Source organism: Pelobates fuscus, chromosome 10 (genome assembly GCF_036172605.1).
Source record: "Pelobates fuscus isolate aPelFus1 chromosome 10, aPelFus1.pri, whole genome shotgun sequence".
NCBI classification, from domain to species: domain Eukaryota; kingdom Metazoa; phylum Chordata; class Amphibia; order Anura; family Pelobatidae; genus Pelobates; species Pelobates fuscus.
The window spans coordinates 22598524-22615955 of record NC_086326.1 but is presented as its reverse complement, the minus strand read 5'-3'; the positions used below and the strand labels follow the sequence as shown (position 1 = coordinate 22615955).

The window sequence follows — 17432 nt, the reverse complement described above, 5'->3', positions numbered from 1 at the left end:
TCTACCCTGACCCACAACAGTTACAGGGAAGGAGGGCAGACTTCTTTTACACCTTCTCTTCTTTCCAGGAGCTGTGACTAACTTCTGGAGGCAATTTTTTCACTGGCGTGCATACGCTTTTTTTCCTCAGCAGGTGGTGCTCTTCCCCAGTTGTAACGCATATAAGCGTGCCACTTTCCGGCTGTGTACGCCATGCTGCCGGAACCTCCGTCAGATGTCGGGAACACTCTGCAGAGTAGGGTGCTGCTACCGGTGGCTCCCTGTCAACATTGAAAGCCCGTGGTGCTGAAATTAAGCAATCTCTCAACCAGGATTTCTTCCAGATGGTACATCAGGTCTTCTGAGGACATGTTGCGGCTGGAATAGGTGAGGTGCTGGAGGTCCGTACGTGCTTCTTCTGTCCTACTAACAGCTGACAGGGATTGGGCTTGCACTGCCACCTTTAATTCTTACCTGGCTTCCGGTGCTTCGCTGGCTTGCGGCCAGCAACCAATTCTCAGCCAGCTCTGGTCCCCAGCAACAGCTGTGTCACTAAATCTTCCCAGCTACTTCACCCAACAACTCTCTCTAAACTTTTTCCTTAACTGTACTAACAGGAAAATGAACTCTATTGGCACCATACATATATGCCACAGTGGTTAATGCCTGTGGCATCTTTTTGTTTGGCAAACTGGTCATTTGTTTGGTCATCTGGTATTTGGCATGGTAATATTGGAAGGCAGTTTTGAGAATGAAAATTGCCAATGAGATATGCCAAGATAGCTTTACTGCTGGATGCAGTTGATTTGGTTTACTTAGTTTTAGCTATGTTGCAAGTTCCTGACCATGCATGTTAGGTATAAAGAGTAAACATGGGCCAAAGTACAAACATTGTTTGTATACTTGTAGAAAAACAATGCCTGATTAACCCCTTAAGGACACAGCTTCAGAAGCTGGACATACCCTTAAGGACACAAGCAATTTTTGCATTTTTTGCTGTTTGTGTTCAACTGCAATTTGCATCTCTCTCATTTATTGTACCAACACATATTATATACCGTTTTTTAGACAACAACAAGGGCTTTAATTTGATGTGACCTATACATGTATAAATTCTCATTTATTAAAAAAAAATGTAAAATAATGTGGAAAAAACAAAAAAAAAAAAACTTTTTTCCCCAAGTTTTGGCAATAATAATGTGTGCATAATATGTACAGCTTAGGAAAAGTAATTCAAAAATCAATTAATTTATGTGTCTTGATTTACAAAGTACATAATATGTGTAGGATTTCAGTTTATTTTGAAAGTTACAGGTCACAAACTACAAGGTCTAAAATAAAATTTCAATGTGAAACAATTTTAGAAGTTGGTATGTTTGTCTTGGAAGTTTAATACCCATTACAGGAAACAAAATTGCCACACAAAAGTATATATTTATATAAAGTAGACATCACAGGCTATTTACCTAAGGTTAGTTTGACACTTTTTGCGTAGCCATTTCACCGCCAATCTCTGCTAAATATTGGAGTAAAATTGTGTTTTTTCTCTATTTTGGCATATTCACATATAACAAGGTTTTTGTAATGTGTATTTCGTAAATCTAGTGTGTGCTATCCCTGTACAGAACCCCATATTGTGTTCAGCTACATCTGCTGAGTACAACGATACCCCCATTGTATACCTTTGCCCCTATTCTGTGAAGCTACAGTGCCATATAGGAGACCATGCTATTTCAGTTTCTATAGTTGGAATTTTCATAGATGGTCATATGTCTGAATTTGTGGCATTATAGCCATTTGACTGTTCAAATAACCCCATAAAGGCCTTCCATTTGAGAAAGCAGACACCCAAGGGTATGTTATTAGGCATATATTATACCTTAACTTGCCACCATGTTTTCACCAATTTATTTCAAATTTTGTGCTGAGGAAAAAATAAAAATAATTTTTTACATACATGTTGCATTTTCGCTGGGTATTTCTTACATTTGATAAGTGCCACTGTCATAAATTCCCCCTAAGTATGCTCAGTTACCTCTTCTGAGTAAAACAATATGCCCAATATATGACCCAGACACTATTTTGTAAAGTTACAGTGCTGTGAAAGAGATGTGATAAGTTCAGGTTTTTAAGTGTGAATTTACATGGAGAGTTTTAATGGGTCCGTATTCTATTTTTAAATATGTTAGCAGGCTGCTTTTTCCAATTACCCCAAAAAGGCATACTATTTCTTAAAGAAGACGCCCAAGGGTATTTCAAATAGCAAATTTTGAACCTTAGTGTGGGATAATTTTTCCGTTAGCTTGTATCAAGTGCAGTGGTAAAAAGCATTTTTTTCTGCCTTTTTGACACACAGTGAGTTTGTACTGTATATTTTGCAAACCTTATGTGTGCTACGGCTTTATAATACTTTATATGTTGCTCAGCTATGTTGTCTGAGTACAGCAATACCCCCGTATGTACCTTTGCCAGTTATATGGGGACGTTGAAGGGGCACATTTCAGACACAGCCATTGCAGGTTTTGTCAAACTTTGCATTTTTACGCTTTGTTGTTACCCCACTTTGAAGTTTTTTAGCAGGCTATATATTCCAACTATCCCATAAAAGCATACTATTTCTTAAAGAAGACATCCCAGGGTATTTCAAAAGGCATATTTTGAACCTTAGTGGGGGATCATTTTTCTGCTAGCTTGTACCAAGTGTAGTGGTAATAAGCATTTTTTCTGCTTTTTTGACACACACCGTGAGTTTGTACTGTGTATTTTGCAAACCTTATGTGTGCTACAGCTATATAATACTTCCTATCTTGCTCAGCTGTGTCATCTGAGCACAGCAATACCCCCATATGTACCTTTGCCAGGTATATGCGGACATTGAAGGGGCACATTTGAGACACAGCCATTTAAGTTTTTTCAAACTTTACATTTTTACGCTGTGTCCATACCCCACTTTGGAGGTTTGTTTGTAGGTTAATTATTCCAGCTACCCCATAAAGGCATACCATTTCTTAAAGAAGAGACCCTAGGGTATTTCAAAAGATGTATTTTGAACCTTAGTGTGAAATCATTTTTCCGCTAGCTTGTACCAAGTGTAGTGGTAATAAGCATTTTTTACTGCCTTTTTTACACACACAATGAGTTTGTACTGTATATTTTGCAAACCTTATGTGTGCTACGGCTATATAATACTTCCTATCTTGCTCAGCTATGTCGTCTGAGCACAGCAATACCCCCATATGTACCTTTGCCAGGTATATGCGGACATTGAAGGGGCACATTTGAGACACAGCCATTTAAGTTTTTTCAAACTTTAAATTTTTACGCTGTGTCCATACCCCACTTTGGAGGTGTGTTTGTAGGTTAATTATTCCAGCTACCCCATAAAGGAATACTATTTCCTAAAGAAGACACCCCAGGGTGTTTCAAAAGGCATATTTGAAACCTTACCGTGGTATCATTTTTTCGCTAGCCTGTACCAGTTGTAGCGGTAATACTCATTTTCCCCCTTTTTTTTTAAATTTTTTTAACTTTTTAAAAGTTTTTTTTAACTTTTAAAAAGTTTTATTTAGCATTTAACAACTTATTTTACTATTTTAAAACTTTGTTTAACCCCTTAAGGACCAAACTTCTGGAATAAAAGGTAATCATGGCATGTCACACATGTCATGTGTCCTTAAGGGGTTAAACTTTTCAAAAGTTATTTTAACGTTTTATTGGGTTTTTTTTAACTTTTAACCCCTAACTAGCCTAACCGTAAATCCCCAAATTTCCCCACTAACTTCTACCCACCTTAGCTAAATAAATAAATATTTAAAATAATTAATTAAATACATTTAACCCCTGAGGATTAAAAAAAATAAAAGTTAACCCTCAGGGGTTAAAAGAAAAAAATCAGATCAGTGAAATACTGTGATCTGTATTTTGATCACTGCAGGCAGTGATCAAAGGGCAGGGAAGGGGTTAAATTTTATTTGAAAGAGGTGAGGGGGGGGGGGGGGATTTTGCTACAAACACTTTTTTTTTACAGCCAGAGACAGATCAGCACCGATCTGTCTCTGCTGTTCACAGCTCACACGGAGCTGCAGGGAAACAGATCGGGTTTCACTGCAGCATGTGTGATCACTCTGACTCCTGGTCAGAGCGATCACATGGGCTGTGAAAGTGAAACTGCCTGTGTTAGTGTGCCTCCGATAGGGAGACACACTACAGGAAGATTAACCCCACGATTGCCGTGATTGTGGCAATCAGGGGTTAATTTTCATTTATGACGGAAATTTCCGTCATGCGTCCTTAAGGGGTTAAAACTATATTCTGCAACTAGAAAAAAAAACAGAAAAGTTAAAAGAAATTGATATGTTACATATTTGGAAGCTGAAAATGTATATAAAGTTTTCTGCTAATTTTGCATTTATGATCATACAAAGGTTTGCATGTATGCAACTTTCTTTGGGAAGCATTGTGGAAGAGCCCTACTCATTTCTTCATCCCATGATGTAGGATTGGAACTAACTATTCACATACCTCCCAACATGTAGACTCCACCATTTGGGGTGGAGTGTCTCATCTCCAGTGACCAAAGAAAACAGGTGGTCTTGTCTAAATGGGGGTGGGTCTTCCTACAAAAAGGGGTGATCTCACCACATGCCATGCAGCCTGACCAGTGTCTAATGATGCCCTCATGCTGTGCTGCTTTGGGAGAGTTCCATGGTGTTCCCGAATGAAGGATACCAGGGAAATAAAGCAGGATGGTGGGACAGCACCCCAAAATTGGAACTGTGCCACCCAAAGCGGGACATTTGAGGAACATGTATTCATCTGTATGTTGTTTTTTGTATGATGCATGCATTTTTCCTTACTTGTCAGCATATTATTTTGTATATATGTTTTTTTTATTTTGTAATGTTTTTTTTACAGACCAATAGCAGAGGATGTTTCACAGGGGAGATTGACATTCGTTATTTCAATTTATCAACTAAACCTCATATTAGACAATTAACAGTGTCAACCTCTATCAAAGAAAAACACACAGGTGAGGCTGTGATTAATCATACTGATTAACAGAAAGAAAAAAGTTGGAAGCTTAAATTCAGCGAGAAAAATCTTGGACAGACACAAGGGGATAACCCTTAAGGAAAAGTAGAATAAAAAAAAAAGGGAGAGATGTGAACAGTCATTGTAAAGAGTATCACTAGTAATGTTAAAACATAACATTTATTATATATAGAAATAAGAAATACTAAGTAAACCAAAAACAAGAGGGAAAGTGAGAATAAAATAAAAGGTAACGCAGAAGAGCCACTTACCGGAGAAATGTGCGTCGAGACTGAACATCCATTACTAGTGATTACTTAAATAGAGGTTTAATTTCAAAAACGAACACTGGGAAATCTTTATCTGATTTTGTTAGCTATTTGTAAAATAAACGATATTGAGAGGAAATTATTCCCTTAAATCCATTCTTCAATTTAAACCACCTTTTTTTTTTTATTTCCTTCATGATAAAAAACACACAGACAGAGCTCAAGCACAATCAAAACTTCAGACGTTCAACACTTAGACATATGTGATATCAAACTTTGTGAACACACTAGCTCATGATTACCTGCTAATCATTGGTCAAATAAGCCTTGCTTCTGCCTAAAGATCAAACATCGCTGCTAAATTGCCTGTTTAATGGCCATGAGCATGGTCTGTGCAATATAAAAAGCATCACTCAACATGAAGCAACATTTTAGCTTTGTGGCTTCTTTTAAATCAGATTTTTTTTTTTACCACAGACAGACAGCGAGATAGAAAAATAAATAATAAGTCAATGTATATTTGTTTGTACCTATATTAGAAACTTTTGCCATGGATGTACTAAACATTACATATTTTGTAAATTCAAATTTGGCAAAGTTTTCTGAATCTTCCCCAATATCTTTTATTGTAGGTCTGGTGGAAAAAGCATCAAGTCCTTTAAGAATTGGAAGTGCAAAAATTATATATTTTGAAGATCTTGAATACTATTATTATAGAGGGAATCCCTACAATGGCGTGGTAAGAAAAGATGAGGGAACTAGGATCTAACTTATACTACTTATTAGTCTGATACACAGCGAAAATATTAAATTTTGCCAAATCAATTCATCTGAAAATAATTGTGGTTCAGGCATATGCAAATTGGGTGATGAAATCCGTGGAAACAAACATGAGTAATATCCTGATTTTGAATGCAAAGGAAGGCCATCTGGAAAAATGTAGCCTTAATCTCTTTTTCGGGTGATGAAGTGTGCGCTTACCATTTTAATTTTTAGAATGAATACTACTACTAAGATATGGCTCACAGACATCAGTAATGACATGGCATGGTGAGTAGGATAGAGATAGCAGAGCTAATGTCACACAACATAAAGTAAGCATTAGTACCACACTGAGACATAAAAAATATTTTTCAGAAACAGCAGTAATATGGAAACATCTAGCAGTGAAATTAATTAAATCCAGAAGTGATATGGAGCAAATCCAGCAGTGGTATAGCCCAAGTTTAGCAGTGATGTTAACAAAATCCAGCACTGGTATGGACCTAATCCAGCAGTGGTATGGGCCACATTCACAAATAATATGACCTGGACACAGTAGTAATATGGAAAAAAATCCATCAGTAATGTGAACCATATCCAGCAATTTTGTGAACAAAAACCAGCACTGGTGTGACCTGGAGAAAGCTGTGATATAGTCTGGAGACAGCAGTGCTATGGACCAATTCCAGCAGTGGTTTGAACCACATTCAGAAACTATATGGACCAAATCACTCAGTGGTATGTCCTGGATACAGCAGTAATATGAGCTAAATCCAGCATGGTATGTCCTGGAGACAGCAGTAATATGGGCCAAATCCAGCGTGATATGGCCTTAAGACAGTAGTAATATGAAATAAATGCATTAGTGGTATGACCTAAAGACAGCCAAGACATGGACTGAAGACAGCAGAAATATAGACTGTAAAAATGAGTGACAAGGCCTAGGGAAGAGCAGGGATATGTCCAGCAGAGAGCAGTAAATGGTCCAAAGGAAGCCTTGATATTATATAGACACAACAGTGAAACGATTAAAGAAATGGTAAAATGGCAGAGAGATAGATGTGATATTGTAAAGTGTGCAGGGATGTGACAGATGCAGTTATGTTGTGGTTTAGGGATATCAGTAAAACAGTATAGGGATAGCAAACATAAGGAATCAAGAAGGCTGCAATAGAAAAGGAAATTATTCACACTTTAGTTGGAGTATAGACAAATATAAGGTTCTGGAAATATAGATAGATACACACTAATATGCCTTAATGAACAGTCTGTGATAATAAGGGCTGTGCTTTTCAGATTACTGTTATCGACAAAAACAAGAAACGAATGCCAAACGAAGTGTTCTATCTGATTGTGAAAGTCGATAATGTGAAGACTAACCTATCCCTGGTGACTAATGAAGAGGGAGTCGCACACTTTGAGCTCGACACAACTGATTGGGTAGATGTTGTCAAAATTAAGGTGAGTCACTCTGAGAATGCTAAAATCTTGGGCAATAATTCAAAAAGTGAATACACTCCCTCCTCAGAAAGTGGAAAATATAAAAACTCTTCATGTTTCTCTATATTTTTATCCACTGTTACAATTAATTTGGTAAATTTAATAGTCTTTCTAGTTTTGCTCAAAATGTTTCTTAGCTTCTATCTCATATTCTTGTATGTTTTAAGTCAACCAAGAAGAGATTTTCAATACAATAAAATGAATGAATGTCTGAGTGCTGTAAAGGTCATTCCAAATCATGAAAAGCAGTCCATGGTTGATTGAGATTTTTTTTTAGATCACAGATTTGTTGAATATCCAACCCATTTTAAACTTTAATTCTTCACGGACTCTTAGAGACATACGTTTCCAGGATATCTTGATCCTAAATGGCAACTGTCACCCTAAAAATCATTTTAATATAACTCATTAAGCATTGGGAACTCAAAAAATCAATTTTTAAAATTACATATATATGTTAAATATATTTTATATGCATATGTTGAAAACATTTGAAAAACATATCCCTACTTTAAAAAAGAGACAAAGGAAATGGGAAAAAGGGGATCCACCCACTAAAGTTGGATGGAATCCATTCTCATTTACAGACTACTCCCTTTGGGTAAAGAGTCACATAGATATGGTAAAGAACCTTTATTAGAAAAATGAAAGTAATAATGATTGGTAACAAAGTTAACAAAATACAAATTATAATAATTGATACACTGTAGAAGTGTTAAAGTGAAAAGAAACCAAACCTATGAAAAACCTGGAAAAATGCTCCTATATAGCCACCTAAACATGTATAAGGGAGAAAAATGGATGGGTATTGAAAGACCTTCAGAGAAGATCAAATAAGCAGCATCCACATCTCCTAAATAGGGTGGAGACACGGTCTGATCAGGTTCTAGAAAAAAATCATTTGAATACTTGCTACAATAGCATAGATAGAGGGTGGGGGATAAGAGGTGCCTAGCAGCAGCTAAAGTGTTTAGTGGAAAAAGGGGTATGCAGTAGTCACTTAATATAGGCATCCAGGAGAGTCCTAAAGAGCCTACTGGGGGTCTGATAGATTACCCCTCCATGTAGTAAAAAGGACTAGGAGAAAACAGAAAATTTTACAACTTTGTGTCTCTCCTCAACATCAATGATGACAACCTTAGATTTACTGCAGAATTTGGAGGCTCAACTTTGAACTTCTTGGATTTAACTATCTCTATCTGTAATGATGGTTCCTTGAAAACTACTTTAATCAAGAAACCCTCTGCATCCTTTAAAACAAGGTATCCCCACTGGACAGTATTTCAGACTACGGTGCAATTGTACAGATGTACTGGATTTCCAACTGAAAGCCAAAGTTCTGAGACAACAATTTAAAGAGAAGGGGTACCCAAATAAGTGTCTCAAGAGGGCCTATAAAAGGGCATTGGTAACCGATAGGATGGACCTATTGACAGAATCACCCTGTCTTGAAAACACCACTAAAAAGACAATTAGGATGATAGGGACTTTTGACACAGGCTGGAATGAGTTTAAACGCTCCATACAAAAATTCTGGCCCATCCTTTTAAAGGATATCCATCTTAAAGATGTATTGAGCCCCCAAGCCACTATAACGGCCCGGAGAGGCAGGAACCTTAGGGACATCTTAGTCCCTAGCCATTTTCCGACTAAACAAAATCCAAAATCTACATGGTTGGGACGTAAGGTTCCGGTAGGCTCATATGCCTGTGGCAGATGTGTGGCCTGTAGGTACATTCTCAGAGTCTCTAAAAGAATAAGTGACAGTGAAGGCAAACAGACCTTCCAGATATCTCACTTTTTCAATTGTAATTCGACAGGGGTAATATACCTTCTCACTTGTAGCTGCAAGATGATGTATGTGGGTAAAACGTCTTTTCTGGCTTTTAAGGAACGCATCAAGGAACATGTTAGGTCCCCCAAAAAACGTTTAGACACCCCAATTTCCAGACATCTAAAAGAAAGTCATGTTGGGTCCTCTAAGGATATATGGTTTTGCGGCTTGGAACTAGTGAAGCGCGAACAAAGACGAGGCGACTTTGACAAAATCCTACGTCAAAAAGAATGTAGGTGGATCTATAAACTGTATATTATAATATTTCATTTTACGTATATTCATATATATATATATATATATATATATATATACACACACACACACACACACTTTTAACCAGATTATATCCATCTTATTATCATATTTTTTATTGTCAAATTATTTTTTTCTTATTGCCAAAATTGATTACTGTTTTATTCCCCCTTTTTTGGAAGCAATCTTCTCTTTTTTAACTTTTTCCTTATATCATCCTTACCTCAAAGTTAGGTATATTTCCTATATTGTTTGTCTATAAATATTGGGAGAAACAAGATTCTAAAGGTATATATCATACTTGGTTCCTTTAAGAGCTAAGAAGTATTATTTATCTTCTCAATTTATATGAATCATGTCTATAATTCTTGCCTTAATAATATACTTAAATATACCACTAGAATCTGCCTCTCCAGGATTGATCACTACAGGCTATGTTTTCCTAATAAGTGACTCAAATATATTACTGGAATCCTTTTTTTTCACATCAATCATCTATATGCTATGCTTTGCATGCCTCACAGATAATGTAATAGATTGCACTGCATTTGTATATCGAAACTATGCACTGTAATTGGTTGCTTTAAAAGACTACAGATCCCAGCAACCATCTGTGGCATGCCACTTCCGGTTTCCGGTTGACGGCTGTGATTACATTACATGGACACTTGGAGAAACTACATCTCTCATCATACATCAGTACTCGCAGCACGTCACTTCCGTTTGACGGCCGCAATCTAAACCGCATTATTAGTATGGACGTTTATATGGACTACATCTCCCAGCACACACCAATGGTCGCGGCACATCATTTCCAGTCGACGCCCGTGACCAAACAGGAAACAGGAAGAACAGCACCACACCAGATTACCATTGATGAATTAACATCCCCTATATAAACTGGGCGGAATGCCAAGGACATCCTCTATTTTGATAAAGCCCAAACCCGGGCGAAACGCGTCAAGGACAGGATTTAAAGCTATATTATATGTTTTACATATACTTTCATATATATTTTTTTAATATATATTTTATATCATTTTAAATAATAAATTGAATGCTTTTTCCTTAAATTCTTTGGCTTCTGCATATCTTCTGGTGCTGCTGATTTCCTGCTATATCCTCTGGTGGGGATTATACCACCACAAGCTATCATATTGTAAGTAGGATACCTAAGTTTTTCTATTATACTTTTGGTTTATGATACTGTTCCATTGGTCTGTATATTTTGTTTTTTCCACATACCTATGACTGATGAATCTGGACCTCCTGGTATCTTCAGATCCTAAGACGGGGATTGTACCGTCCAGGCGATATACAGCAGAGCTCTTAGTAGCTCTGTAAAGTGTGAGTTTGCTCTTTACCCACAGTTTATTCTATATACACACACTATCTAAATATTTTATACATACTGCACTATTATTATTTATTGTTATTTCCTTTTGAGGTTTTTACATGCTGTATAATTCAAGAACGATATGTATGTATAATATGATTATTTGATCACTTTTTTGGCGCGGTTTACCACTATTTTCTCTTTCACTTTCACTTCATAGCAGGCATTGGGAAGTCCTGCAGGTTCACTGCTGCCTTACACATCTATTGTTTTTTTAGTGAGCGCCTAAACCTTTCCTTTTTATTTGGATCTATAAACTCAAAACCTTGAACCCAAGAGAACCACAAGCAGAAATGGGATACGGCTGTACAGTCTATGGAGGGAACATACAAAGAAAAAACAATAGTGTAATACAGTATATACAGTGAATAGTGCGCTTTAAATGGATGCACTCACGAGATAGTGGAGATAAAATAGCATTCAAAGGTGCCTCCCCAGGAAATGTGGGGGGATACTGGTATCCTTTGCAAATGTCGAGCAGCCAATGGGACACAGGACTCCAGGTGAGTAGTAGTAGAAAATATTAGTAATTTTATTTTCTTTAAAAAGGTGGAACAACACCATAGAAATACAATTTAAAAGTGCAGCAATAGGTCCAACGCGTTTCGTTCAATACAGGAACTTCATCAGGGACCGCACAATAAAAGAAATCACCAGCAGTGTTACAGATTGTAAAAAAATATACATCCTACTCACCCTAACAATAATCACTATAAATAGGGCTAATCCCAATGTCCCATTGGTCCAAAGTGTGGGAGTATCCTCTGGGCAGCTCTTCATTGGTCCAAGGATGGTGTCTTCCAGCTGATTATATTTTCGGCATTTCGGTGCCTCAAAAACGAGCGCGTTTTTCAAACACCGGAACCGGAAGTGGACGTTCTCCTTCACTTCCGCGTTCCATTTGCGTTCCACGTGCGTTCCAAAAGCAGTTCGCACATGCTCAGTAATAATATCACAACTACCTCGATCAAAAACCATCATCATAAATTAAAAACAATTACTAAAGAATCAGAGCATAATTAAAACTAAAATGCAGTAAATCTCTAGATGAAAAGAGAAAGATGAATTAGTATATATAATATATAGACACCATTTCATATTAATTATTTTGACAAATTGAAATTATGATGTAACAAAATTTCGTGATCAAACTTCATTATATGAAAAACACCTTATCTGCAGATCTATTTAAAGTGACAGACTCCTCTGCAAATCTGTTAAAGTGACAGATGCTTTATCTGCAGATCTATTTAAAGTGACAGACTCCTCTGCAAATCTGTTAAAGTGACAGACGCCTTTGCAAGTCTATTAAAGTGACAAACACCTTTTTTAATTGAAAAAAAATAAAAAACATGACCAGTATACCTAAACATGTTCCCTCAATACCATTAATTATAAATTGTGATAAATAACCTGATTAGTACACATAACTGTGTAGTGTAAAACACACTGATTTAATTTTTATTTTTGTTTTTAGTTTAATTTTATATTATTTTTTATTTTTTATCTTGTTTATCGTTTTTTATAATTTTTATATATACATATATATATACATACATAGATTGAATTTTTGCACTTTTATTATATCCCCAAAAAGATATCCCTAGTTATCCCATATGTTTAAACTAATGATACTACTCATTTATCCGAAAAATACATGTAGTATAAAAAGAGAGTAGTCATAACGATCACTCCAAAAAACACACCAGATCGATCCCAATGTTCAGGCCCTTTGGTTCCAGGAAGAACCAAAGGCTACATACTGTCTCAGCATTTTTATCACAGCTTTTGCCGTGATAGAGATTTGCATCTACAATTGCCCACACTGTGTGTAGCAATTTCTATCTACAGTGGTTAAATTTTTTTCATACGGGACACTTTATATCTGAGCCATATTATTAACAAGAGATCTTGCCTCCTATATGAGAGCGATCACATACTTGTTATCTTGATATGACTAGATAGATTTAGATCTTTCATCTCCCTCTACTATGGCATGCCCGTATCTATGTATGGAGATGTATTGTAACACAATATGGATAACGTGCATTCATCTACATTTCATTATATTACAGGTTTACTTTTCTTTTTCCTTTTTGGTTTCGATATGCAGACGGACGAGTTATGTATGGTCGAGCGATGGTTCTTTGTAATACGCCCCCCTCCCCACTAGGATTGGCTCGGATTGGGGAGAGGGTGTTAAACTCTGCTCGGACCAGCCCCTAATTCTCAGAGGGCATGAATTGGAGGATCATCAAGGGGATGAGCACTTAGATCCCTTTATAAACAGGTCAGCGATCATTCACTGGTTAGCTCTTGAGAAAGGCGTTTAGAAACGCCGAAACGCGCGTCGGGCTTTCATTTATCGATGCATTCACTTTGATTGATTTTCTATTTTACTTACCTGGGCTCCCACGATGTCTGTACCAGTTCTATTATGCATTAAGTGTTGAGGGATATTATTAGGCTGCCTCGAAGCAGCAGCTTAGTTGGCTGTGGGTTAGACAGTTAGTCTAGGGCGTATACAGGCATGGTGCTACTCTTATCCTTTAGTTTAGGCTGGAAGGTTCTGTTTTCTCCTAGTCCTTTTTACTACATGGAGGGGTAATCTATCAGACCCCCAGTAGGCTCTTTAGGACTCTCCTGGATGCCTATATTAAGTGACTACTGCATACCCCTTTTTCCACTAAACACTTTAGCTGCTGCTAGGCACCTCTTATCTCCCACCCTCTATCTATGCTATTGTAGCAAGTATTCAAATGATTTTTTTCTAGAACCTGATCAGACCGTGTCTCCACCCTATTTAGGAGATGTGGATGCTGCTTATTTGATCTTCTCTGAAGGTCTTTCAATACCCATCCATTTTTCTCCCTTATACATGTTTAGGTGGCTATATAGGAGCATTTTTCCAGGTTTTTCATAGGTTTGGTTTCTTTTCACTTTAACACTTCTACTATCTATTATTATAATTTTTCTTTTGTTAACTTTGTTACCAATCATTATTACTTTCATTTTTCCAATAAAGGTTCTTTACCATATCTATGTGACTCTTTACCCAAAGGGAGTAGTCTGTAAATGGGAATGGATTCCATCCAACTTTAGTGGGTGGATCCCCTTTTCCCCCATTTTCTTGTCTCTTTTTTATCTTTATCTACCCGGGGTTAAGCCCCTACTACTCCCTGTAACCGTTATAGAGGTTTGGTGGTGACTTATCTCACACCCTTACCTTTTTCCTTTTTTGTGTATATCCCTACTTTAACCCCTAAATCTCTAAAATGAACACTATAAGGTCAGGAATAAATTTATATGTCCAACCCACCCTTGCTCCCTTCAAAAAAAAAAAAAAAAAAAAAAAGGTGATTTACTCCACTACCCTGCCCAAACTTCACCCCCTTGGCAGAGATAATCAGATTTGATGATCTCAGCCAATGCAATGCTTAACAGTTTAAAGTGTGTCCTTTTCTTCAAATGCTTCTACTTTTTTCCTAATACCTTTAGTGAATGTATCCAATTATTATGAATCAATTATCTTTATACAGAGAATTGTGGAACACAACTGCAGAATTAAATGTTGGAGCTATACCTTTAATAAAAACAAGGAGTACTTCCAATATAACTTCGAAAGAGATTTTATTATCTCTCATAGAATCAGTTGAAAACAAATAGTCTCTTTCTTCCAGAATTGCATTAAGGAAAAAAGAAAGCTGAATGCAAATAATTTGTTAACATGAAAAAGTATTTTCAATAATAAAGTCCTCTTATATATTAATCGGTTTCTAGTATCAATTAATCTTCAGAGAAAATGAATGGCAGTTGGAATTGATTTTCCTTACATGATGTTTGTAGTAATATATTTACTTGATTAGTAAATAGCAGTAGTGGTTAAACTTATATGCTGGTTAACAATATGTATATCATTGTTTAGTAAAACTTCCTTAATTGCAGGTTAAAGTAATCCTTATACTTGATAAGTGAATTATCCTTAATTGCAGGTTACAGTAATATTTATACTTGATAAGTGAAATATCCTTAATTTCAGTTTGTAGTAAGTAGTAAGATACTTATGGTTTCTCCAGAGAGTCCTGTACGTGTAGCAAGGATGGTAAAGATCTACAATTGGTTGTTTGGTTTGTAAGTAGCTACAGGAATCCTTGTAGATTACAGCAACAATGAAGAACGAAGGTTCGTGGTTGCAGCAGCAATACAGAAAGACTCAGCGTGGAGACAGAGGTAGGTTCAAAATAACTCAGCAATTAAAGTTTGGCACGACTTGCCTATAAGGCAATTGAATAGAGCTTCATCATATGGGGACGAGCTTACTTCTGAACGCGGAAGTAACTTCGCGGAGCCAATTCACGGTAATTACATGACACCAATAAGTGGTTTTACTTCATCAGAAATATGCACAGAATGCAAATCTATGGGTTGTGTTGCATTTTTCAGACATTGGATTTCGTGATGAGATCTGAGGTAAGTTTATTTTTGCTGACCATTCCATATCATGTGTCTGCCAGTATCTCTACAGAGTGGACCAGTGTACTACTCTAATGCTTGTTTTCAGATTTTTTATTTGACATTTTACCATTGAAGTACATAATTATTTTTGTTTGTATTTCAACATTATATTATACTTTCATCTACCTTTGTACAGGTACATATATTTACTTCTAAGCAGAAAATTAATCTCCTTACTTTGAGCCTCATGCTTACATGTGACTTCTTAATGTCATTCATTCCAGGGAGTCTTTAATTTGGAGGAATCTGAGAAAAATGATAGGATAGAGACACCCAGATCTATCTTCCCCTTCTACTCCCCAAGAAAAAACGTATTGAAAGTAGAGAAAATGTCAACTGTTTTGAAGAAACTTGTATGTAACACTGTGCATTCAGCAAAAATTGAATACAGGATCAATGTGAATGACCTGCCTCCTGAGTTGAATGAACTTTCTGTCATCTATGTGGTGAGTACTCTATGGAGGTTACATAATAATTTCTGAGACATGTAAGCAGCTTTCACATGCTTTCTTATTTGTTTAAAGTATAAAGAATACTTTACGTAAAATGTTTTCTAGCAATACTGCCCATTTTTATTTTATTGTGAATCTAATCAGTATTAAAATCAAAAGTTAAAAAAAGGCAGTAAAATAAAATCCAAAAGAGGAATAGAAAGTGGCAGAAGGACAGAATACTTTGTTACACTACAGAATGGTGGGAACAAAGGCACCAATGTATAGTGTGAAGTTCCAGTTCTACATATCAGAAAATAGCCCATTCACACAAAACTACTACTCTAATACTCTAACAGCCTAATGTCTGCTCTTATGAGAATAATTTAAGAGCAAGCATTAGGCTGCTAGAGTAGGACCTGCCAAGAATGGGGTACTGTCACGGGTGGCGGTCCGATGCCCAGGACCCAGACACTGTCCGGGTGGCGGAGCGAGGACCGGGACCCAGTATGCCTGATGTTGTTGGGAGTCTCAGCGTGATAATGGACTATCAGGGCCTGGTGCAGGGTAACCACACGCCCTCTGGTGTTGAGCACCAGGGTTTGCGCAGCCACATACCAGAACCCTGATGCAGCTACAGCGGATCCCAGGAACTAGGAGCTTGATATGCAGACCTCCCAGGAACTGGATAGGTGGGTTCTGCAGCAGACATGTATCCAGTACAGAAACAAGGCAAGACTAGAACAGGCACCAAACATGAAAACAAGGCAGAACTAGTAGAGAAGGATAGGAAGCTAAACCCAGAACATGAACACAATACATAAGGGAACATTAACTAAACAGGGGCAGGACAGGACTGTACATGGACTGGGATTACAAAATAAAACAAGACAAGATATAATAGGTAAAACAGGAGCAGACATAACTAAGCACTATATATGAAAAGTATGGGGTTTAGTTACATTATATGATCATACATTGCATAAGCCTGCCACAACGCTAATGTACCCCATAATTGGCAGGTCCTACTCTGCCTAATGTTCACTAAAAGAACCATACTAAACCACAATAGCACTTACCTACAAGAAAGGGCAGAGACTTGAAACACTGCTGCAGGTCCAGACTGAAACAAAAGGAAAATGGAAAACATACAGGGGTGGCAACAAGACAAACATTTAAAGGAAACCTGGACACTGGGAATTCCAGGGATGGATTACAGGAATGAACCCAGAAAAACCCAGCATAAAGAAAACCAGACATAGAACAGAAACTCAAAAAAACAAGAAAAACTAAGCAAGGATTGTAAAAAGAGTACTGGATACCAGAAGCCAAGGCCAGACATCTCCGGAGAACAGGACAGGATGTGACAGGTACATTGACGTTGTGTCAGGCTTATGTGATATATGATCATATAATGTAACTAAACCCCCATTATATTTTGCCTAGGTGAGGTGTTTTTA

The 17432-nt window shown here is 37.0% G+C and overlaps 1 protein-coding gene across 2 annotated transcripts in view; it reads left to right on the top strand.

Moving 5' to 3' along the window:
• LOC134574932 (alpha-2-macroglobulin-like protein 1) overlaps window positions 1-17432 on the top strand; it is a 113264-nt gene that overhangs the window by 17882 nt on the left and 77950 nt on the right. For both annotated transcript variants that reach the window (XM_063433999.1, XM_063433998.1), the window contains exons 9-12: window positions 4894-5008; window positions 5912-6018; window positions 7338-7502; window positions 15766-15987. In XM_063433999.1, coding sequence (XP_063290069.1) covers window positions 4894-5008; window positions 5912-6018; window positions 7338-7502; window positions 15766-15987 — 609 coding nt within the window. The remainder of the gene's footprint in view (window positions 1-4893; window positions 5009-5911; window positions 6019-7337; window positions 7503-15765; window positions 15988-17432) is intronic.